The sequence below is a fragment of the Pseudophryne corroboree genome, unplaced genomic scaffold, assembly GCF_028390025.1.
Source record: "Pseudophryne corroboree isolate aPseCor3 unplaced genomic scaffold, aPseCor3.hap2 scaffold_656, whole genome shotgun sequence".
NCBI lineage: Eukaryota > Metazoa > Chordata > Amphibia > Anura > Myobatrachidae > Pseudophryne > Pseudophryne corroboree.
Window position 1 is genome coordinate 243568 of NW_026970244.1, and position 25659 is coordinate 269226.

A 25659-nucleotide genomic window follows, 5' to 3' on the forward strand; every position below is an offset into this window, starting at 1 on the left:
TCCCCCGACAGGAATAAATAAAACAATGTCCCCCGACAGGAATAAATAAAACACAATGTCCCCCGACAGGAATAAATAAAACACAATGTCCCCCGACAGGAATAAATAAAACACAATGTCCCCCGACAGGAATAAATAAAACGTAATGTCCCCCGGCAGGAATAAATAAAACGTAATGTCCCCTGGCAGGAATAAATCATACGCCCCCTGACAGGAATAAATCATACGCAATGTCCCCTGACAGGAATAAATCATACGCAATGTCCCCTGACAGGAATAAATCATACGCAATGTCCCCTGACAGGATTAAATAAAACACAATGTCCCCCGACAGGAATAAATAAAACGCGATGTCCCCCGACAGGAATAAATAAAACGCAATGTCCCCCGATAGGAATAACTAAAACGTACTGTCCCCCGACGGGAATAACTAAAATGTAATGTCCTCCGACGGGAATAACTAAAACGTAATGTGCCCCAATGGGAATAACTAAAACATAATGTGCCCCGATAGGAATAAATAAAATGCAATGTCCCCCGACGGGAATAAGTAAAACGCAATGTCCCCCGACGGGAATAAGTTAAACGCAATGTCCCCTGACGGGAATAAATAAAACGTAATGTGCCCCGATAGGAATAAATCGTAATGTCCCCGGACAGGAATAAATAAATCGTAATGTCCCCCGACAGGAATAAATAAAACGCAATGTCCCCCGACAGGAATAAGTAAAACGCAATGTCCCCCGACAGGAATAAATAAAATGCAATGTCCCCCGACAGGAATAAATAAAACGCAATGTCCCGCGACAGGAATAAATAAAACGTAATGTCCCCTGACAGGAATAAATAAAACGCAATGTCCCCCGACAGGAATAAATAAAACGCAATGTCCCCCGACAGGAATTAATAAAACGCAATGTCCCCCGACAGGAATAAATAAAACGCAATGTCCTCCGACAGGAATAAGTAAAACGCAATGTCCCCCGACAGGAATAAATAAAACGCAATGTCCCCCGACAGGAATAAATAAAACGCAATGTCCCCCGACAGGAATAAATAAAACGTAATGTCCCCTGACAGGAATAATAAAACGCAATGTCCCCCGACAGGAATAAATAAAAAGCAATGTCCCCCAACAGGAATAAATAAATTGCAATGCTGTCTGATGGTGCAAAGTACACAAACTGTTTCATGCACAAAAATATTTCAAATATTGTATAAAATGACTTTCAGGCTGTGTGTATCGGGTGTAAATGACACACAACGTCTTCTGAGTTTAGACTTGCGTCCCATTCCAAAGATATCTCATTATATTATGCAAATTTTCCAAACTACAGAAAAATTCAGTATCCAAAATACTTCTGGTCCCAAGCATACTGGAGACTCAACCTGTATTTGCTAGTGGGAAGACGCCCACCCCCAGCTAATAACATCTCTCCTGGTGCAGACATACTCTGATCAGTGTCCACCTCGTGCCTGTGATGGAAATATGGTGTCACAGCCCAGTCTAATATGTTCTCTGTTTCTGTCTAGCCAACAACGCAAGATGATTATTTAAAGAGACTTTCAGAGACTGTTAGAGAAGACTTGGACCAGATTGGAGGTAAGTGCTCCTCAGTCATACTCCTCCTTATTACCTTGTTTCTGTTGGTTGGGGGGGGAGAGGGGACAGCCTATGCACTTCTGTACCAATGCCTGGCCCTCACCGGAACATGCCAGTCTCTATACTATTGCCGGGCCCTCACCGGCACATGCCAATCTCTATACTAGTGCCTGGCCCTCACCGACACATGATAATCTCTATACTAGTGCCTGGCCCTCACCGGCACATGCCAATCTCTATACTAGTGCCTGGCCCTCACCGGAACATGCCAGTCTCTATACTAGTGCCTGGCCCTCACCGGCACATGATAATCTCTATACTAGTGCCTGGCCCTCACCGGCACATGCCAATCTCTATACTAGTGCCTGGCCCTCACCGGCACATGCCAATCTCTATACTAGTGCCTGGCCCTCACCGGAACATGCCAGTCTCTATACTAGTGCCTGGCCCTCACCGGCACATGATAATCTCTATACTAGTGCCCTGGCCCTCACCGGCGCATGCCAGTCTCTATACTAGTGCCTGGCCCTCACCGGCACATGATAATCTCTATACTAGTGCCTGGCCCTCACCGGCGCATGCCAGTCTCTATACTAGTGCCTGGCCCTCACCGGCACATGCCAATCTCTATACTAGTGCCTGGCCCTCACCGGCACATGATAATCTCTATACTAGTGCCTGGCCCTCACCGGCACATGCCAATCTCTATACTAGTGCCTGGCCCTCACCGGCACATGCCAATCTCTATACTAGTGCCTGGCCCTCACCGGCACATGACAATCTCTATACTAGTGCCTGGTCCTCACCGGCACATGATAATCTCTATACTAGTGCCTGGCCCTCACCGGCGCATGCCAGTCTCTATACTAGTGCATGGCCCTCACCGGCGCATGCCAGTCTCTATACTAGTGCCTGGCCCTCACCGGCACATGCCAATCTCTATACTAGTGCCTGGCCCTCACCGGCGCATGCCAGTCTCTATACTAGTGCCTGGCCCTCACCGGCACATGCCAATCTCTATACTAGTGCCTGGCCCTCACCGGCGCATGCCAATCTCTATACTAGTGCCTGGCCCTCACCGGCACATGATAATCTCTATACTAGTACCTGGCCCTCACCGGCACATGACAATCTCTATACTAGTGCCTGGCCCTCACCGGCACATGATAATCTCTATACTAGTACCTGGCCCTCACCGGCACATGCCAATCTCTATACTAGTGCCCTGGCCCTCACCGACACATGCCAATCTCTATACTAGTGCCTGGCCCTCACCGGCACATGACAATCTCTATACTAGTGCCTGGCCCTCACCGGCACATGACAATCTCTATACTAGTGCCTGGCCCTCACCGGCACAAGATAATCTCTATACTAGTGCCTGGCCCTCACCGGCACAAAATAATCTCTATACTAGTGCCTGGCCCTCACTGGAACATGCCAGTCTCTATACTAGTGCCTGGCCCTCACCGGCACATGATAATCTCTATACTAGTGCCTGGCCCTCACCGGCACATGATAATCTCTATACTAGTGCCTGGCCCTCACCGGCGCATGCCAGTCTCTATACTACTAGTGCCTGGCCCTCACCGGCGCATGCCAGTCTCTATACTAGTGCCTGGCCCTCACCGGCACATGATAATCTCTATACTAGTGCCTGGCCCTCACCGGCACATGATAATCTCTATACTAGTGCCTGGCCCTCACCGGCGCATGCCAGTCTCTATACTAGTGCCTGGCCCTCACCGGCGCATGCCAGTCTCTATACTAGTGCCTGGCCCTCACCAGCACAAAATAATCTCTATACTAGTGCCTGGCCCTCACCGGCACATGATAATCTCTATACTAGTGCCTGGCCCTCACCGGCACATGCCAATCTCTATACTAGTGCCTGGCCCTCACCGGCACATGACAATCTCTATACTAGTGCCTGGCCCTCACCGGCACATGACAATCTCTATACTAGTGCCTGGCCCTCACCGGCACATGCCAATCTCTATACTAGTGCCTGGCCCTCACCGGCACATGCCAATCTCTATACTAGTGCCTGGCCCTCACCGGCACATGCCAATCTCTATACTAGTGCCTGGCCCTCACCGGAACATGCCAATCTCTATACTAGTGCCTGGCCCTCACCGGCATATGATAATCTCTATACTAGTACCTGGCCCTCACCGGCACATGATAATCTCTATACTAGTGCCTGGCCCTCACCGGCACATGATCATCTCTATACTAGTACCTGGCCCTCACCGACACATGATAATCTCTATACTAGTGCCTGGCCCTCACCGGCACATGATCATCTTTATACTAGTACCTGGCCCTCACCGGCACATGCCAATCTCTATACTAGTGCCCTGGCCCTCACCGACACATGCCAATCTCTATACTAGTGCCTGGCCCTCACCGGCACATGATAATCTCTATACTAGTGCCTGGCCCTCACCGGCACATGATAATCTCTATACTAGTGCCTGGCTCTCACCGGCACATGATAATCTCTATACTAGTGCCTGGCTCTCACCGGGACATAATAATCTCTATACTAGTGCCTGGCCCTCACCGGCACATGATAATCTCTATACTAGTGCCTGGCCTTCACCGGCACATGCCAATCTCTATACTAGTGCCCTGGCCCTCACCGGCGCATGCCAGTCTCTATACTAGTGCCTGGCCTTCACCGGCACATGCCAATCTCTATACTAGTGCCCTGGCCCTCACCGGCACAAAATAATCTCTATACTAGTGCCTGGCCCTCACCGGCACATGCCAATCTCTATACTAGTGCCCTGGCCCTCACCGGCACATGCCAATCTCTATACTAGTGCCTGGCCCTCACCGGCACATGATAAATCTCTATACTAGTGCCCTGGCCCTCACCGGCACAAGATAATCTCTATACTAGTGCCTGGCCCTCACCGGCACATGCCAATCTCTATACTAGTGCCCTGGCCCTCACCGGCACATGCCAATCTCTATACTAGTGCCTTGCCCTCACCGGCACATGATAATATCTATACTAGTACCTGGCCCTCACCGGCACGTGCCAATCTCTATACTAGTGCCCTGGCCCTCACCGACACATGCCAATCTCTATACTAGTGCCTGGACCTCACCGGCACATGATAATCTCTATACTAGTGCCTGGCCCTCACCGGCACATGCCAATCTCTATACTAGTGCCTGGCCCTCACCGGCACATGACAATCTTTATACTAGTGCCTGGTCCTCACCGGCACATGATAATCTCTATACTAGTGCCTGGCCCTCACCGGCGCATGCCAGTCTCTATACTAGTGCCTGGCCCTCACCGGCGCATGCCAGTCTCTATACTAGTGCCTGGCCCTCACCGGCGCGTGCCAGTCTCTATACTAGTGCCTGGCCCTCACCGGCACATGCCAATCTCTATACTAGTGCCTGGCCCTCACCGGCGCATGCCAGTCTCTATACTAGTGCCTAGCCCTCACCGGCACATGCCAATCTCTATACTAGTGCCTGGCCCTCACCGGCGCATGCCAATCTCTATACTAGTGCCTGGCCCTCACCGGCACATGATAATCTCTATACTAGTGCCTGGCCCTCACCGGCACATGACAATCTCTATACTAGTGCCTGGCCCTCACCGGCACATGATAATCTCTATACTAGTGCCTGGCCCTCACCGGCACATGCCAATCTCTATACTAGTGCCCTGGCCCTCACCGACACATGCCAATCTCTATACTAGTGCCTGGCCCTCACCGGCACATGATAATCTCTATACTAGTGCCTGGCCCTCACCGGCACATGCCAATCTCTATACTAGTGCCTGGCCCTCACCGGCACATGACAATCTCTATACTAGTGTCTGGCCCTCACCGGCACATGATAATCTCTATACTAGTGCCTGGCCCTCACCGGCACATGCCAATCTCTATACTAGTGCCTGGCCCTCACCGGCACATGATAATCTCTATACTAGTGCCTGGCCCTCACCGGCACATGCCAATCTCTATACTAGTGCCTGGCCCTCACCGGCACATGATAATCTCTATACTAGTTCCCTGGCCCTCACCGACACATGACAATCTCTATACTAGTGCCTGGCCCTCACCGGCGCATGCCAGTCTCTATACTAGTGCCTGGCCCTCACCGGCACATGCCAACCTCTATACTAGTGCCTGGCCCTCACCGGCACATGATAATCTCTATACTAGTGCCCTGGCCCTCACCGGCGCATGCCAGTCTCTATACTAGTGCCTGGCCTTCACCGGCACATACCAATCTCTATACTAGTGCCCTGGCCCTCACCGGCACAAGATAATCTCTATACTAGTGCCTGGCCCTCACCGGCACATGATAATCTCTATACTAGTGCCTGGCCCTCACCGGCACATGATAATATCTATACTAGTGCCTGGCCCTCACCGGCGCATGCCAGTCTCTATACTAGTGCCTGGCCCTCACCGGCACATGCCAATCTCTATACTAGTGCCTGGCCCTCACCGGCGCATGCCAGTCTCTATACTAGTGCCTGGCCTTCACCGGCGCATGCCAATCTCTATACTAGTGCCTGGCCCTCACCGGCACATGACAATCTCTATACTAGTGCCTGGCCCCTTACCGGCACATGCCAATCTCTATACTAGTGCCTGGCCCTCACCGGCACAAGATAATCTCTATACTAGTGCCTGGCCCTCACCGGCACAAGGTAATCTCTATACTAGTGCCTGGCCCTCACCGGCACATGATAATCTCTATACTAGTGCCTAGCCCTCACCGGCACATGATAATCTCTATACTAGTGCCTGGCCCTCACCGGCACATGCCAATCTCTATACTAGTGCCTGGCCCTCACCGGCACATGCCAATCTCTATACTAGTGCCTGGCCCTCACCGGCACATGACAATCTCTATACTAGTGCCTGGCCCTCACCGGCACATGCCAATCTCTATACTAGTGCCTGGCCCTCACCAACACAGGCCAATCTCTATACTAGTGCCTGGCCCTCACCGGCACATGATAATCTCTATACTAGTGCCTGGCCCTCACCAACACATGCCAATCTCTATACTAGTGCCTGGCCCTCACCGGCACATGATAATCTCTATACTAGTGCCTGGCCCTCACCGGCACATGCCAATCTCTATACTAGTGCCTGGCCCTCACCAACACATGCCAATCTCTATACTAGTGCCTGGCCCTCACCGGCACATGACAATCTGTATACTAGTGCCTGGCCCTCACCGGCACATGACAATCTCTATACTAGTGCTTGGCCCTCACCGGCACATGATAATCTCTATACTAGTGCCTGGCCCTCACCGGCACATGATAATCTCTATACTAGTGCCTGGCCCTCACCGGCACATGCCAATCTCTATACTAGTACCTGGCCCTCACCGGCACAAAATAATCTCTATACTAGTGCCTGGCCCTCACCGGCACATGCCAATCTCTATACTAGTGCCTGGCCCTCACCGGCACATGAGAATCTCTATACTAGTGCCTGGCCCTCACCGGCACATGATAATCTCTATACTAGTACCTGGCCCTCACCGGCACATGCCAATCTCTATACTAGTACCTGGCCCTCACCGGCACAAAATAATCTCTATACTAGTGCCTGGCCCTCACCGGCACATGTCAATCTCTATACTAGTGCCCTGGCCCTCACCGGCACATGCCAATCTCTATACTAGTGCCTGGCCCTCACCGGCACATGATAATCTCTATACTAGTGCCCTGGCCCTCACCGGAACATGCCAATCTCTATACTAGTGCCTGGCCCTCACCGGCACATGATAATCTCTATACTAGTGCCTGGCCCTCACCGGCACATGCCAATCTCTGTACTAGTGCCTGGCCCTCACCGGCACATGATAATCTCTATACTTGTGCCTGGCCCTCACCGGCACATGCCAATCTCTATACTAGTGCCTGGCCCTCACCGGCACATGATAATCTCTATACTAGTGCCCTGGCCCTCACCGACACATGACAATCTCTATACTAGTGCCTGGCCCTCACCGGCGCATGCCAGTCTCTATACTAGTGCCTGGCCCTCACCGGCACATGATAATCTCTATACTAGTGCCCTGGCCCTCACCGGCGCATGCCAGTCTCTATACTAGTGCCTGGCCTTCACCGGCACATGCCAATCTCTATACTAGTGCCCTGGCCTTCACCGGCACAAGATAATCTCTATACTAGTGCCTGGCCCTCACCGGCACATGATAATCTCTATACTAGTGCCTGGCCCTCACCGGCACATGATAATATCTATACTAGTGCCTGGCCCTCACCGGCGCATGCCAGTCTCTATACTAGTGCCTGGCCCTCACCGGCGCATGCCAGTCTCTATATTAGTGCCTGGCCCTCACCGGCACATGCCAATCTCTATACTAGTGCCTGGCCCTCACCGGCGCATGCCAGTCTCTATACTAGTGCCTGGCCCTCACCGGCGCATGCCAATCTCTATACTAGTGCCTGGCCCTCACCTGCACATGACAATCTCTATACTAGTGCCTGGCCCTCACCGGCACATGCCAATCTCTATACTAGTGCCTGGCCCTCACCGGCACAAGATAATCTCTATACTAGTGCCTGGCCCTCACCGGCACAAGATAATCTCTATACTAGTGCCTGGCCCTCACCGGCACATGATAATCTCTATACTAGTGCCTGGCCCTCACCGGCGCATACCAGTCTCTATACTAGTGCCTGGCCCTCACCGGCGCATGCCAGTCTCTATACTAGTGCCTGGCCCTCACCGGCACATGCCAATCTCTATACTAGTGCCTGGCCCTCACCGGCGCATGCCAGTCTCTATACTAGTGCCTGGCCCTCACCGGCGCATGCCAATCTCTATACTAGTGCCTGGCCCTCACCGGCACATGCCAATCTCTATACTAGTGCCTGGCCCTCACCGGCACAAGATAATCTCTATACTAGTGCCTGGCCCTCACCGGCACAAGATAATCTCTATACTAGTGCCTGGCCCTCACCGGCGCATGCCAGTCTCTATACTAGTGCCTGGCCCTCACCGGCGCATGCCAGTCTCTATACTAGTGCCTGGCCCTCACCGGCACATGCCAATCTCTATACTAGTGCCTGGCCCTCACCGGCGCATGCCAGTCTCTATACTAGTGCCTGGCCCTCACCGGCGCATGCCAATCTCTATACTAGTGCCTGGCCCTCACCGGCACATGCCAATCTCTATACTAGTGCCTAGCCCTCACCGGCACATGACAATCTCTATACTAGTGCCTGGCCCTCACCGGCACATGCCAATCTCTATACTAGTGCCTGGCCCTCACCGGCACAAAATAATCTCTATACTAGTGCCTGGCCCTCACCGGCACATGACAATCTCTATACTAGTGCCTGGCCCTCACCAACACATGCCAATCTCTATACTAGTGCCTGGCCCTCACCGGCACATGACAATCTGTATACTAGTGCCTGGCCCTCACCGGCACAAAATAATCTCTATACTAGTGCCTGGCCCTCACCGGCACAAGATAATCTCTATACTAGTGCCTGGCCCTCACCAACACATGCCAATCTCTATACTAGTGCCTGGCCCTCACCAACACATGCCAATCTCTATACTAGTGCCTGGCCCTCACCGGCACATGATAATCTCTATACTAGTGCCTGGCCCTCACCAACACATGCCAATCTCTATACTAGTGCCTGGCCCTCACCGGCACATGATAATCTCTATACTAGTGCCTGGCCCTCACCGGCACATGCCAATCTCTATACTAGTGCCTGGCCCTCACCAACACATGCCAATCTCTATACTAGTGCCTGGCCCTCACCGGCACATGACAATCTGTATACTAGTGCCTGGCCCTCACCGGCACATGATAATCTCTATACTAGTGCCTGGCCCTCACCGGCACATGATAATCTCTATACTAGTGCCTGGCACTCACCGGCACATGCCAATCTCTATACTAGTACCTGGCCCTCACCGGCACAAAATAATCTCTATACTAGTGCCTGGCCCTCACCGGCACATGCCAATCTCTATACTAGTGCCATGGCCCTCACCGGCACATGATAATCTCTATACTAGTGCCTGGCCCTCACCGGCACATGATAATCTCTATACTAGTACCTGGCCCTCACCGGCACATGCCAATCTCTATACTAGTACCTGGCCCTCACCGGCACAAAATAATCTCTATACTAGTGCCTGGCCCTCACCGGCACATGCCAATCTCTATACTAGTGCCCTGGCCCTCACCGGCACATGCCCATCTCTATACTAGTGCCTGGCCCTCACCGGCACATGCCAATCTCTATACTAGTGCCTGGCCCTCACCGGCACATGCCAATCTCTATACTAGTGCCTGGCCCTCACCGGCACATGACAATCTCTATACTAGTGCCTGGCCCTCAACGGCACATGATAATCTCTATACTAGTGCCTGGCCCTCACCGGCGCATGCCAGTCTCTATACTAGTGCCTGGCCCTCACCGGCACATGCCAATCTCTATACTAGTGCCCTGGCCCTCACCAGCGCATGCCAGTCTCTATACCAGTGCCTGGCCTTCACCGGCACATGATAATCTCTATACTAGTGCCTGGCCCTCACCGGCACATGCCAATCTCTATACTAGTGCCTGGCCCTCACCGGCCGGGGTTACTCTGGTCACCAGTAGGATCTGTGGTATGGAAGAGGTTACTCTGGTCGCCAGTAGGATCTGTGGTACGGAAGGGGTTACTCTTGTCGCCAGTAGGATCTGTGGCACGGAAGGGGTTGTACATAGTCCCCTATTCCTTCCCTGGTAATGTGACCTCTGTAGTTATTCACCTACTCTGCCCTCTGCCAGTGGGTCATCTTCTAATGTGCAGTTCCTGGTGGGAGCAGGCCTTAGTGACAGACATTATCCCAGCAGGTGTGGAGACATGACCTCCTTGCCTTCCCTGGTAGGTGTCATGATGAGGGTGTGTCATCACGGACATTGGGCCGTATAGCACGGTGGCTGAAGGAGATGATGTGGATGAGCAGCTACTGGGTGACATGGCAGCGGTAACATCACCATTGCTCTAGATGAGAGATGAGGAGCAGCGATCTTTCCTGGACGGCTGGCCCAGCATCATGTCAGGAAACCGCTATAGAGAGTAAAACCCATGTTGTCGGAGCCGCGGGCAGCACAGAAAGCACATGCTCTCCAGGAGTATTGAGACATCCCTGGGCTAGAAGGACAAGCACACAAGGTGTAAGGCTCAGAGACCGATCTCAAGGAACTGATAGTGAAGCACTGCCATGTGAGGCCTCCAAACCTGCACATGAGAACTTCCAGTGCCGTGCGTTACTGGACAAACCACTACTCTGTGACATGGTCTGCAGAGCCCCAATATGTGTCCCCTAGGCTCTGATCACACAGGTAAGGGCAGTAGAGAAGTACAACGCTGAGGTTAGTGTCTCACTAACACTGCCAGGATACGGGGTACTAGAGCCGTGGCTCACACCTCTATACCCCGTCCTCCAGGCTCACTGATCACACAGGTAAGGGCAGTAGAGAAGTACAATGCTGAGGTTAGTGTCTCACTAACACTGCCAGGATACGGGGTACTAGAGCCGTGGCTCACACCTCTATACCCCGTCCTCCAGGCTCACTGATCACACAGGTAAGGGCAGTAGAGAAGTACAACGCTGAGGTTACTGTCTCACACTGCCAGAATACGGGGTACTAGATCCGTGGCTCACACCTCTATAACCCGTCCTCCAGGCTCACTGATCACACAGGTAAGGGCAGTAGAGAAGTACAATGCTGAGGTTAGTGCCTCAAACTGCCAGGATACGGGGTACTAGATCCGTGGCTCACACCTCTATACCCCGTCCTCCAGGCTCACTGATCACACAGGTAAGGGCAGTAGAGAAGTACAACGCTGAGGTTACTGTCTCACACTGCCAGAATACGGGGTACTAGATCCGTGGCTCACACCTCTATACCCCGTTCTCCAGGCTCACTGATCACACAGGTAAGGGCAGTAGAGAAGTACAATGCTGAGGTTAGTGTCTCACACTGCCAGAATACGGGGTACTAGAGCCGTGGCTCACACCTCTATACCCCGTTCTCCAGGCTCACTGATCACACAGGTAAGGGCAGTAGAGAAGTACAACGCTGAGGTTACTGTCTCACACTGCCAGGATACGGGGTACTAGAGCCGTGGCTCACACCTCTATACCTGTCCTCCAGGCTCACTGATCACACAGGTAAGGGCAGTAGAGAAGTACAATGCTGAGGTTAGTGCCTCACCAACACTGCCTGGATACGGGGTACTAGAGCCGTGGCTCACACCTCTATACCCCGTCCTCCAGGCTCACTGATCACACAGGTAAGGGCAGTAGAGAAGTACAATGCTGAGGTTAGTGCCTCACTATCACTGCCAGGATACGGGGTACTAGAGCCGTGGCTCACACCTCTGTACCCCGTCCTCCAGGCTCACTGATCACACAGGTAAGGGCAGTAGAGAAGTACAACGCTGAGGTTACTGTCTCACACTGCCAGGATACGGGGTACTAGAGCCGTGGCTCACACCTCTATACCCCGTCCTCCAGGCTCACTGATCACACAGGTAAGGGCAGTAGAGAAGTACAACGCTGAGGTTAGTGCCTCACCAACACTGCCAGGATACGGGGTACTAGAGCCGTGGCTCACACCTCTATACCCCGTCCTCCAGGCTCACTGATCACACAGGTAAGGGCAGTAGAGAAGTACAACGCTGAGGTTATTGTCTCACTAACACTGCCAGGATACGGGGTACTAGAGCCGTGGCTCACACCTCTGTACCCCGTCCTCCAGGCTCACTGATCACACAGGTAAGGGCAGTAGAGAAGTACAACGCTGAGGTTAGTGTCTCACTAACACTGCCAGGATGCGGGGGTACTAGAGCCGTGGCTCACACCTCTATACCCCGTCCTCCAGGCTCACTGATCACACAGGTAAGGGCAGTAGAGAAGTACAACGCTGAGGTTACTGTCTCACACTGCCAGAATACGGGGTACTAGATCCGTGGCTCACACCTCTATAACCCGTCCTCCAGGCTCACTGATCACACAGGTAAGGGCAGTAGAGAAGTACAACGCTGAGGTTAGTGTCTCACACTGCCAGAATACAGGGTACTAGAGCCGTGGCTCACACCTCTATACCCCGTCCTCCAGGCTCACTGATCACACAGGTAAGGGCAGTAGAGAAGTACAACGCTGAGGTTATTGTCTCACTAACACTGCCAGGATGCGGGGGTACTAGAGCCGTGGCTCACACCTCTATACCCCGTCCTCCAGGCTCACTGATCACACAGGTAAGGGCAGTAGAGAAGTACAATGCTGAGGTTACTGTCTCACACCGCCAGAATACAGGGTACTAGAGCCGTGGCTCACACCTCTATACCCCGTCCTCCAGGCTCACTGATCACACAGGTAAGGGCAGTAGAGAAGTACAATGCTGAGGTTAGTGTCTCACACTGCCAGGATACGGGGTACTAGATCCGTGGCTCACACCTCTATACCCCGTCCTCCAGGCTCACTGATCACACAGGTAAGGGCAGTAGAGAAGTACAACGCTGAGGTTAGTGTCTCACTAACACTGCCAGGATACGGGGTACTAGAGCCGTGGCTCACACCTCTATACCCCGTCCTCCAGGCTCACTGATCACACAGGTAAGGGCAGTAGAGAAGTACAATGCTGAGGTTAGTGTCTCACACTGCCAGGATACGGGGTACTAGATCCGTGGCTCACACCTCTATACCCCGTCCTCCAGGCTCACTGATCACACAGGTAAGGGCAGTAGAGAAGTACAATGCTGAGGTTAGTGTCTCACACTGCCAGGATACGGGGTACTAGATCCATGGCTCACACCTCTATACCCCGTCCTCCAGGCTCACTGATCACACAGGTAAGGGCAGTAGAGAAGTACAACGCTGAGGTTAGTGTCTCACCAACACTGCCAGGATACGGGGTACTAGATCCGTGGCTCACACCTCTATACCCCGTCCTCCAGGCTCACTGATCACACAGGTAAGGGCAGTAGAGAAGTATAACGCTGAGGTTAGTGTCTCACACTGCCAGGATACGGGGTACTAGAGCCGTGGCTCACACCTCTATACCCCGTCCTCCAGGCTCACTGATCACACAGGTAAGGGCAGTAGAGAAGTACAACGCTGAGGTTAGTGTCTCACTAACACTGCCAGGATACGGGGGTACTAGAGCCGTGGCTCACACCTCTATACCCCGTCCTCCAGGCTCACTGATCACACAGGTAAGGGCAGTAGAGAAGTACAACGCTGAGGTTAGTGTCTCACTAACACTGCCAGGATACGGGGTACTAAATCCGTGGCTCACACCTCTGTACCCCGTCCTCCAGACTCACTGATCACACAGGTAAGGGCAGTAGAGTAGTACAACGCTGAGGTTACTGTCTCACACTGCCAGAATACGGGGTACTAGAGCCGTGGCTCACACCTCTATACCCCGTCCTCCAGGCTCACTGATCACACAGGTAAGGGCAGTAGAGAAGTACAACGCTGAGGTTAGTGTCTCACTAACACTGCCAGGATACGGGGTACTAGATCCGTGGCTCACACCTCTATACCCCGTCCTCCAGGCTCACTGATCACACGGGTAAGGGCAGTAGAGAAGTACAACGCTGAGGTTAGTGTCTCACTATCACTGCCAGGATACGGGGTACTAGAGCCGTGGCTCACACCTCTATACCCCGTCCTCCAGGCTCACTGATCACACAGGTAAGGGCAGTAGAGAAGTACAATGCTGAGGTTAGTGTCTCACACTGCCAGGATACGGGGTACTAGATCCGTGGCTCACACCTCTATACCCCGTCCTCCAGGCTCACTGATCACACAGGTAAGGGCAGTAGAGAAGTACAATGCTGAGGTTAGTGTCTCACACTGCCAGGATACGGGGTACTAGATCCGTGGCTCACACCTCTATACCCCGTCCTCCAGGCTCACTGATCACACAGGTAAGGGCAGTAGAGAAGTACAACGCTGAGGTTAGTGTCTCACCAACACTGCCAGGATACGGGGTACTAGATCCGTGGCTCACACCTCTATACCCCGTCCTCCAGGCTCACTGATCACACAGGTAAGGGCAGTAGAGAAGTATAACGCTGAGGTTAGTGTCTCACACTGCCAGGATACGGGGTACTAGAGCCGTGGCTCACACCTCTATACCCCGTCCTCCAGGCTCACTGATCACACAGGTAAGGGCAGTAGAGAAGTACAACGCTGAGGTTAGTGTCTCACTAACACTGCCAGGATACGGGGGTACTAGAGCCGTGGCTCACACCTCTATACCCCGTCCTCCAGGCTCACTGATCACACAGGTAAGGGCAGTAGAGAAGTACAACGCTGAGGTTAGTGTCTCACTAACACTGCCAGGATACGGGGTACTAGATCCGTGGCTCACACCTCTATACCCCGTCCTCCAGGCTCACTGATCACACAGGTAAGGGCAGTAGAGAAGTACAACGCTGAGGTTAGTGTCTCACTAACACTGCCAGGATACGGGGTACTAAATCCGTGGCTCACACCTCTGTACCCCGTCCTCCAGACTCACTGATCACACAGGTAAGGGCAGTAGAGTAGTACAACGCTGAGGTTACTGTCTCACACTGCCAGAATACGGGGTACTAGAGCCGTGGCTCACACCTCTATACCCCGTCCTCCAGGCTCACTGATCACACAGGTAAGGGCAGTAGAGAAGTACAACGCTGAGGTTAGTGTCTCACTAACACTGCCAGGATACGGGGTACTAGATCCGTGGCTCACACCTCTATACCCCGTCCTCCAGGCTCACTGATCACACGGGTAAGGGCAGTAGAGAAGTACAACGCTGAGGTTAGTGTCTCACTATCACTGCCAGGATACGGGGTACTAGAGCCGTGGCTCACACCTCTGTACCCCGTCCTCCAGACTCACTGATCACACAGGTAAGGGCAGTAGAGAAGTACAACGCTGAGGTTAGTGTCTCACTAACACTGCCAGGATACGGGGTACTAGATCCGTGGCTCACACCTCTATACCCCGTCCTCCAGGCTCACTGATCACACAGGTAAGGGCAGTAGAGAAGTACAACGCTGAGGTTAGAGTCTCACACTGCCAGGATACGGGGTACTAGATCCGTGGCTCACACCTCTATAACCCGTCCTCCATACTCACTGATCACACAGGTAAGGGCAGTAGAGAAGTACAATGCTGAGGTTAGTGCCTCACTAACACTGCCAGAATACGGGGTACTAGAGCCGTGGCTCACACCTCTATACCCCGTCCTCCAGTCTCACTGATCACACAGGTAAGGGCAGTAGAGAAGTACAACGCTGAGGTTAGTGTCTCACACTGCCAGGATACAGGGTACTAGAGCCGTGGCTCACACCTCTATACCCCGTCCTACAGGCTCACTGATCACACAGGTAAGGGCAGTAGAGAAGTACAACGCTGAGGTTATTGTCTCACTAACACTGCCAGGATACGGGGTACTAGAGCCGTGGCTCACACCTCTATACCCCGTCCTCCATACTCACTGATCACACAGGTAAGGGCAGTAGAGAAGTACAATGCTGAGGTTAGTGTCTCACTAACACTGCCAGAATACGGGGTACTAGAGCCGTGGCTCACACCTCTATACCCCGTCCTCCAGACTCACTGATCACACAGGTAAGGGCAGTAGAGAAGTACAATGCTGAGGTTAGTGTCTCACACTGCCAGGATACGGGGTACTAGATCCGTGGCTCACACCTCTATAACCCGTCCTCCAGGCTCACTGATCACACAGGTAAGGGCAGTAGAGAAGTACAACGTTGAGGTTAGAGTCTCACACTGCCAGGATGCGGGGGTACTAGAGCCGTGGCTCACACCTCTATACCCCGTCCTCCAGGCTCACTGATCACACAGGTAAGGGCAGTAGAGAAGTACAACGCTGAGGTTAGTGTCTCACTAACACTTCCAGGATACGGGGTACTAGAGCCGTGGCTCACACCTCTATACCCCGTCCTCCAGGCTCACTGATCACACAGGTAAGGGCAGTAGAGTAGTACAACGCTGAGGTTAGTGTCTCACTATCACTGCCAGGATACGGGGTACTAGATCCGTGGCTCACACCTCTGTACCCCGTCCTCCAGACTCACTGATCACACAGGTAAGGGCAGTAGAGTAGTACAACACTGAGGTTACTGTCTCACACTGCCAGAATACGGGGTACTAGAGCCGTGGCTCACACCTCTATACCCCGTCCTCCAGGCTCACTGATCACACAGGTAAGGGCAGTAGAGAAGTACAACGCTGAGGTTAGTGTCTCACTAACACTGCCAGGATACGGGGTACTAGATCCGTGGCTCACACCTCTATACCCCGTCCTCCATACTCACTGATCACACAGGTAAGGGCAGTAGAGAAGTACAATGCTGAGGTTAGTGCCTCACACTGCCAGGATACGGGGTACTAGAGCCGTGGCTCACACCTCTATACCCCGTCCTCCAGGCTCACTGATCACACAGGTAAGGGCAGTAGAGAAGTACAATGCTGAGGTTAGTGTCTCACACTGCCAGGATGCGGGGGTGCTAGAGCCGTGGCTCACACCTCTATACCCCGTCCTCCAGGCTCACTGATCACACAGGTAAGGGCAGTAGAGAAGTACAACGCTGAGGTTATTGTCTCACTAACACTGCCAGAATACGGGGTACTAGATCCGTGGCTCACACCTCTATAACCCGTCCTCCAGGCTCACTGATCACACAGGTAAGGGCAGTAGAGAAGTACAACGCTGAGGTTAGTGTCTCACTAATACTGCCAGGATACGGGGTACTAGAGCCGTGGCTCACACCTCTATACCCCGTCCTCCAGACTCACTGATCACACAGGTAAGGGCAGTAGAGAAGTACAATGCTGAGGTTAGTGTCTCACACTGCCAGAATACGGGGTACTAGAGCCGTGGCTCACACCTCTATACCCCGTCCTCCAGACTCACTGATCACACAGGTAAGGGCCGTAGAGAAGTACAACGCTGAGGTTAGTGTCTCACTAACACTGCCAGGATACGGGGTACTAGAGCCGTGGCTCACACCTCTATACCCCGTCCTCCAGACTCACTGATCACACAGGTAAGGGCAGTAGAGAAGTACAACGCTGAGGTTAGTGTCTCACACTGCCAGGATACGGGGTACTAGATCCGTGGCTCACACCTCTATACCCCGTCCTCCAGGCTCACTGATCACACAGGTAAGGGCAGTAGAGAAGTACAACGCTGAGGTTACTGTCTCACACTGCCAGAATACGGGGTACTAGAGCCGTGGCTCACACCTCTATACCCCGTCCTCCAGACTCACTGATCACACAGGTAAGGGCAGTAGAGAAGTACAACACTGAGGTTACTGTCTCACTAACACTGCCAGGATACGGGGTACTAGAGCCGTGGCTCACACCTCTGTACCCCGTCCTCCAGGCTCACTGATCACACAGGTAAGGGCAGTAGAGAAGTACAACGCTGAGGTTACTGTCTCACACTGCCAGGATGGGGGGGGGGGGGGGGTACTAGAGCCGTGGCTCACACCTCTCTATAGTAGTACAACGCTGAGGTTACTGTCTCACACTGCCAGGATGGGGGGGTACTAGTGCCGTGGCTCACACCTCTCTAGAGTAGTACAACACTGAGGTTAGTGCATCTGATATATTTCTCCTTCATCCCCTAGGGGCCACTGCAGCGTAGTTACAATGGGGAAATAGTAGGCAGTATTGGGAGCTGGCACTTTAAAATTCTCACACTGTGGCTAGTCCTCCCCTACTATCTCCCCTCCAAGCCAGTCTTAGTTAAGTGCCCGAGGTAGCTGGTTCACTTGGGTTTAGCTGAAGAATTTTCTTCTTTTTTCTTTATTATTTTATTTTTCTTACACACACTCACAGACTGGCAGCTCTGCCACTGCCAGTCTGCACCGTGGGAGCTGCCGGCGGGGTCCCATCGCAGCTGCGTGCGGCTAGGGATGGGCCCCGGCTGAGGGAGACACTGAGCTCTCCTGAGTTGGCGGACACCGCTGCGTGCGGCGCGTGTCGCGGCCACTCCATCCAGCAGAAGATTCCGGCAGCATGGCAGCGGTGAGTATCAAAAATGGTCGGACACCGCTGCGTGCGGCGCGTGTCGGGGCCGCGGGGTCGAGCAGAGTACGCCTAAAGTGTGGTGAGTACAAACATCCCCCTTTCCAGACTGATGTGTGTTTTTACAGTTTCAGTTTTCAACATATGTATGGTCCCCTATACTCTCCAGTCATAGAAGGTTGGAGTGCATCAAAGGCGCTTACTAATTTGAACTTGGCGCCATTATATGGGGGGCGGAGCTTCAGCCTGCTCTGTAAGCGGGCTCAGCGCTCTTCACTACCCGGCTGCAGAAGGCAGCTGGGGGATACAGAACAGTGAGATGTAAGTTGAATCCAAGGCTGGTTGCCTTTTATAGTTGCCGCCATTTTATGTCAGTGTGGTGTAAAAATAACAAAAACATGGGGCTCTGTTCATGAAACGCTCCCCGGCCACAGCATACAAGCGGCCGGGGAGATACAGGGCACTTCCTGCTTACTGTAGAGCAGGTTTGAATTTGGCGCCGAAGCGGAGGGGGCGGAGCTAACTCCCGCTCTGTTCGGCGGGCTAAGCGATCTCCGTCCCCCGGCCGCTACAGGACCGCCGCTTCACTGTCACACCGCTCCCCGGCCGCTGCAAGCTCCCTTCCCTCTTCGGGCTGTTCAGGGAGGATAACGGTAGGATGTGGGGGTGAAGGCTATTCCCGCTTTGCTCAGCAGGCTCCCGGCGGCGGATCGCAGCGTTCACTGCCTCTAGGCACAAATCCTGTCTCTGGGGGGTTTTTAGTTTTTCTGTGCAGGGAGTTGCTGACATATTTGTAATATGTGACTTTGGCAGCCATTCCTCCCTGCAGGAGAGTCCTCTGCCAGGCATTTCATACAGGAGCCTGCTCTATACAGGAGCTGGGGCTCATCTCATTAATGATTAAAAATCTACTGTGCACAATTTCTTTACCCTACATATACTACAGTATTTATCTACCCTATTGGGTTCACATACAGGGTTGGATTCACTGTGGGTGTGTATATATATATATATATATATATATATATATAGATATATATATAGATATGTATGTATGAATATATATATGTGTGGAGGTATGTATATAGATATATGCATACAATACCGTATATAGGCCCTCATTCCGAGTCGTTCGCTCGGTATTTTTCATCGCATCGCAGTGAAATTCCGCTTAGTACGCATGCGCAATATTCGCACTGCGACTGCGCCAAGTAATTTTGCTATGAAGATAGTATTTTTACTCACGGCTTTTTCTTCGCTCCGGCGATCGTAGTGTGATTGACAGGAAATGGGTGTTACTGGGCGGAAACACAGCGTTTTGGGGGCGTGTGGATAAAAACGCTACCGTTTCCGGAAAAAACGCAGGAGTGGCCGGAGAAACGGGGGAGTGTCTGGGCGAACGCTGGGTGTGTTTGTGACGTCAAACCAGGAACGACAAGCACTGAACTGATCGCAGATGCCGAGTAAGTCTGAAGCTACTCTGAAACTGCTAAGTAGTTTGTAAACGCAATATTGCGAATACATCGTTCGCAATTTTAAGAAGCTAAGATACACTCCCAGTAGGCGGCGGCTTAGCGTGTGTAACTCTGCTAAAATCGCCTTGCGACCGATCAACTCGGAATGAGGGCCATAGGGAAGTACGGATGGTGTGGTGGTTGGCGTTGCTGCCTTGCGGCGTGGAGGTCATGGGTTTGGTTCCCACCAGTGCCCTAATTGTGTGTAGTTTGTACAGATGTGTCCACATACATCTTTAAGATAAAACAAACCACTTCCGCAATGTTTTCTAATAAAATACCTCCTTGCCACATAACATTTTCCCCCATCTTTTCTCACAGTCTGGTCACCATTTTGAAAAGCCAGCGGAGCCTCCGAGAAACATCGGGTGCACCTTAATTAGCGGTACACTACATACAGGGCGGGGTGTTGCCTTCCCTTTATTATTCCTTGGTGTCACTAGTTACTAATGCTATTTGTAATTGGGGAATGTGTGTAAGGCATCAGACAAATAGCGCTGCGGCTCAGTACGCTAGTAGCGGGTATCTGAACAGGCCTATAGCCTAGGGCTAAGACTCCTGTCCCACAGCGCAGCGTTACTGGTTCAGGTCTCCGCTGCTCCAGAAAGTTTAGTTGAATCGTGTCGGTCACTACACAGTATAGCGCAGACCTTGCATAGGGCTGTGTTTATTTAACCCACCTTTTCTCCTTTCGTTTGTCTCACCTGGGATAGTCAAAGAATTCCCTCTTAGGTGTAAAGTATGCGGTGGAGCCATCTGCTTAGCCCTCCACGCACCTGCAGGACACTCCTGTTTGAACAGCTCAGATTATACAGGTAATGTCACTGGTAACCAGAGACCTTGTACGTCATTTCACCTCTCCAGGTTTCTAAAGGAACCTGGTTAACTAACCTTCCATGTTACAATGCTGATGATGTCTGTTTTCTGTGGAGTCTGAACCAGTGTCTCAGAATATCCAGGTGCATTATACAGCAGTTCGTCTGATACTGCAGGTAAAGGAGGCGGACACGTCAAGTCCATCAGGGTTTGACGCCAATGACGAAATGACAGCGACTGGTCCAGTCTCGGATGAGCTAGGCAGGCTCCGGTAGGCGGCCGGCAGACACCCAAATACACAATATCAGGTGTCAAACAATGTTTGTTTCTCTAACGTCCTAAGTGGATGCTGGGGACTCCGTAAGGACCATGGGAATAGCGGCTCCGCAGGAGACTGGGCACAAAAGTAAAGCTTTAGGACTACCTGGTGTGCACTGGCCCCTCCCCCTATGACCCTCCTCCAAGCCTCAGTTAGATTTTTGTGCCCGGCCGAGAAGGGTGCACACTAGGTGGCTCTCCTGAGCTGCTTAGAGTAAAAGTTTAAATTAGGTTTTTTATTTTCAGTGAGACCTGCTGGCAACAGGCTCACTGCATCGAGGGACTAAGGGGAGAAGAAGCGAACTCACCTGCGTGCAGAGTGGATTGGGCTTCTTAGGCTACTGGACATTAGCTCCAGAGGGACGATCACAGGCCCAGCCATGGATGGGTCCCGGAGCCGCGCCGCCGTCCCCCTTACAGAGCCAGAAGACAGAAGAGGTCCGGAAAATCGGCGGCAGAAGACGTCCTGTCTTCACTAAGGTAGCGCACAGCACCGCAGCTGTGCGCCATTGCTCTCAGCACACTTCACACTCCGGTCACTGAGGGTGCAGGGCGCTGGGGGGGGGCGCCCTGAGACGCAATAAAAATACCTTAGATGGCTAAAAATGCATCACATATAGCTCCTGGGCTATATGGATGCATTTAACCCCTGCCAAAAATACACAAAAAACGGGAGATAAGGCCGCCGAGAAGGGGGCGGAGCCTATCTCCTCCGCACACTGGCGCCATTTTCCCTCAGCTCCGTTGGAGGGAAGCTCCCTGGCTCTCCCCTGCAGTCACTACACTACAGAAAGGGTTAAAAAAGAGAGGGGGGCCCTAATTAGGCGCAGTATAAACAATACAGCAGCTATAAAGGGAAAAACACTTATATAAGGCTATCCCTGTATATATATAGCGCTCTGGTGTGTGCTGGCATACTCTCCCTCTGTCTCCCCAAAGGGCTAGTGGGGTCCTGTCCTCTAGCAGAGCATTCCCTGTGTGTGTGCTGTGTGTCGGTACGATTGTGTCGACATGTATGAGGAGAAAAATGATGTGGAGACGGAGCAGATTGCCTGTAATAGTGATGTCACCCCCTAGGGGGTCACCACCTGAGTGGATGAACTGTTGGAAGGAATTACGTGACCGTGTCAGCTCTGTATAAAAGACAGTGGTTGACATGAGACAGCCGGCTACTCAGCTTGTGCCTGTCCAGACGTCTCATAGGCCGTCAGGGGCTCTAAAGTGCCCGTTACCTCAGATGGCAGATATAGACGCCGACACGGATACTGACTCCAGTGTCGACGGTGAAGAGACAAATGTGACTTCCAGTAGGGCCACACGTTACATGATTGAGGCAATGAAAAATGTTTTACACATTTCTGATAATACGAGTACCACCAAGAAGGGGTATTATGTTCGGTGAGGAAAAACTACCTGTAGTTTTCCGGAATCTGAGAAATTAAATGAGGTGTGTGATGATGCGTGGTTTTCCCCCGATAACAACTGATAAAAATGTTATTGGCATTATATCCTTTCCCGCCAGAGGTTAGGGTGCGTTGGGAATCACCCCCTAGGGGGATAAAGCGCTCACACGCTGGTAAGAACAAGGGCTCTACTCTCTCCTGAGATGGCCGCCCTTAAGGATCCTGCTGATAGAAAGCAGGAGGGTATCCTAAAATGTATTTACACACATACTGGTGTTATACTGCGACCAGCAATAGCCTCAGCCTGGATGTGCAGTGCTGAGGTGGCGTGGTCGGATTCCCTGACTGAAAATATTGATACCCTGGATAGGGACAGTATTTTATTGCCTATACAGCAATTAAAAGATGCATTTCTATATATGCGTGATGCACAGCGGAATATTTGCCGACTGGCATCAAGTCTAAGTGCGCTGTCCATTTCCGCCAGAAGAGGGTTATGGACACGTCAGTGGTCAGGTGATGCGGATTCCAAACGGCATTTGGCAGTATTGCCTTATTAAAGGGAGGAGTTATTTGGGGTCGGTCTTTCAGACCTGGTGGCCACGGCAACAGCTGGGAAATCCACGTTTGTACCCCAGGTCGCCTCTCAACATAAGAAGACGCCGTATTATCAGGCGCAGTCTTTTCGTGGGCAAGCGGGCAAAAGGTTCCTCATTTCTGCCCCGTAACAGAGGGAGAGGAAAAAGGCTGCAGAAATCAGCCAGTTCCCAGGAACAGAAGCCCTCTCCCGCCTCTGCCAAGCCCTCAGTATGACGCGGGGGCTTTACAAGCAGAATCAGGCACGGTGGGGACCCGTCTCAATGAATTTCAGCGCGCAGTGGGCTCACTCGCAAGTAGACCCCTGGATCCTTCAGGTGATATCTCAGGGGTACAAATTGGAATTCGAGACGTCTCCCCCTCGCCGTTTCCTAAAGTCGGCTTTACCGATGTCTCCTTCTGACAGGGAGGCAGTTTTGAAAGCCATTCACAAGCTGTATTCCCAGCAGGTGATAATCAAGGTACCCCTCCTGCAACAGGGAACGGGGTATTATTCCACACTGTGGTGGTACCGAAGCCGGACGGCTCGGTGAGACCGATTCTAAATCTAAAATCTTGAACACTTACATACGGAGGTTCAAATTCACGATTGAGTCACTCAGAGCAGTGATTGCGAACCTGGAAGAAGGGGACTACATGATGTCTCGGGACATCAAGGATGCTTACCTTCATGTCCCAATTTACCCTTCTCACCAAGGGTACCTCAGGTTTACGGTACAGAACTGTCACTATCAGTTCAGACGCTGCCGTATGGATGGTCCACGGCACCCGGGTCTTTACCAAGGTAATGGCCGAAATGATGATACTCCTTCGAAGGAAGGGAATTTTAGTTATCCCTTACTTGGACGATTCCCTGATAAGGGTAAGATCCAGGGAACAGTTGGAGGTCGGTGTAGCACTATCTCAGGTAGTGTTACGGCAGCACGATTGGATTCTCAATATTCCAAAATCGCAGCTGATTCCGACGACTCGTCTTCTGTTCCTAGGGATGATCCTGGACACAGTCCAGAAAAAGGTGTTTCTCCCGGAGGAGAAAGTCAGGGAGTTATCCGAGCTAGTCGGGAACCTCCTGTAACCGAGCCAAGTCTCAGTACATCAATGAAATGGTTCTGGGGAAAATGGTGGCTTCCTACGAAGCAATCCCATTCGGCAGATTCCACGCAAGAACTTTCCAGTGGGACCTGCTGGACAAATGGTCCGGGTCGCATATTCAGATGCATCAGCGGATAACCCTGTCACCAAGCACAAGGGTGTCTCTCCTGTGGTGGTTGCAGAGTGCTCATCTTCTAGAGGGCCGCACATTCAGGACTGGGTCCTGGTGACCACGGATACCAGCCTGCGAGGCTGGGGAGCAGTCACACAGGGAAGGAATTTCCAGAGCTTATGGTCAAGCCTGGAGACATCACTTCACTTAAATATCCTGAAGCTAAGGGCCATTTACAATGCTCTAAGCTCAGCAAGACCTCTGCTTCAAGGTCACCCGGAGTTGATCCATTCGGACAACATCACGGCAGTCACCCACGTAAACAGACAGGGTGACACAAGAAGCAGGAGGGCAATGGCAGAAGCTGCAAGGATTCTTCGCTGGGCGAAAAATCATGTGATAGCACTGTCAGCAGTGTTCATTCCGGGAGTGGACAACTGGGAAGCAGACTTCCTCAGCAGGCACGACCTCCACCCGGGAGAGTGGGGACTTCACCCATAGGTCTTCCACATGTTTATAAAATTCGACAAGTATTGCGCCAGGTCAAGGGACCCTCAGGCAATAGCTGTAGACGCTCTGGTAACACAGTGGGTGTACCAGTCAGTGTATGTGTTCCCTCCTCTGCCTCTCATACCCAAGGTACTGAGAATTATAAGATGGAGAGGAGTAAGCACTATATTCGTGGCTCCGGATTGGCCAAGAAGGACTTGGTAACCGGAACTTCAAGAGAAGTGCTGTACAATGCTCCCGTGCTAAATAGCCGGGGTCCCAGCATACGCTGGGCCGTTGGATACATCTGACCATCAGACAGTCTTCTTGGAGGTTGCTAAGGAGCCTCCGTATTCCATTTCAGCGCACTTTACGCGCGTTGTAAGACCTTCGTGGGCGGCTGCCCGTGGGGTCTCCATAAATAGTTTGTCGGGCGGCTACTTGGTCGGACCGACATTCGTTTTGTCAAATTCTACAAGTTTGACAATTTTGCGGCCTCTGCATCACAGTTTGGCCGAGCAGTTTTTACAGGACTCTCAGCGCTCTCCCACCCGTTTTTGGGAGCTCTGGGACGTCCCCATTGTAACTACGCTCCAGTGGCCCCTA

At 52.2% G+C, this 25659-nt stretch overlaps 1 protein-coding gene across 1 annotated transcript in view; it reads left to right on the forward strand.

Moving 5' to 3' along the window:
- The window catches only part of WDR4 (WD repeat domain 4), a gene marked incomplete at its 5' end in the record, with an annotated part of 204981 nt that overhangs the window by 177649 nt on the left and 1673 nt on the right, over positions 1-25659 (forward strand). Inside the window, one exon of the mRNA XM_063954481.1 lies at positions 1534-1603. Coding sequence (XP_063810551.1) covers positions 1534-1603 — 70 coding nt within the window. The remainder of the gene's footprint in view (positions 1-1533; positions 1604-25659) is intronic.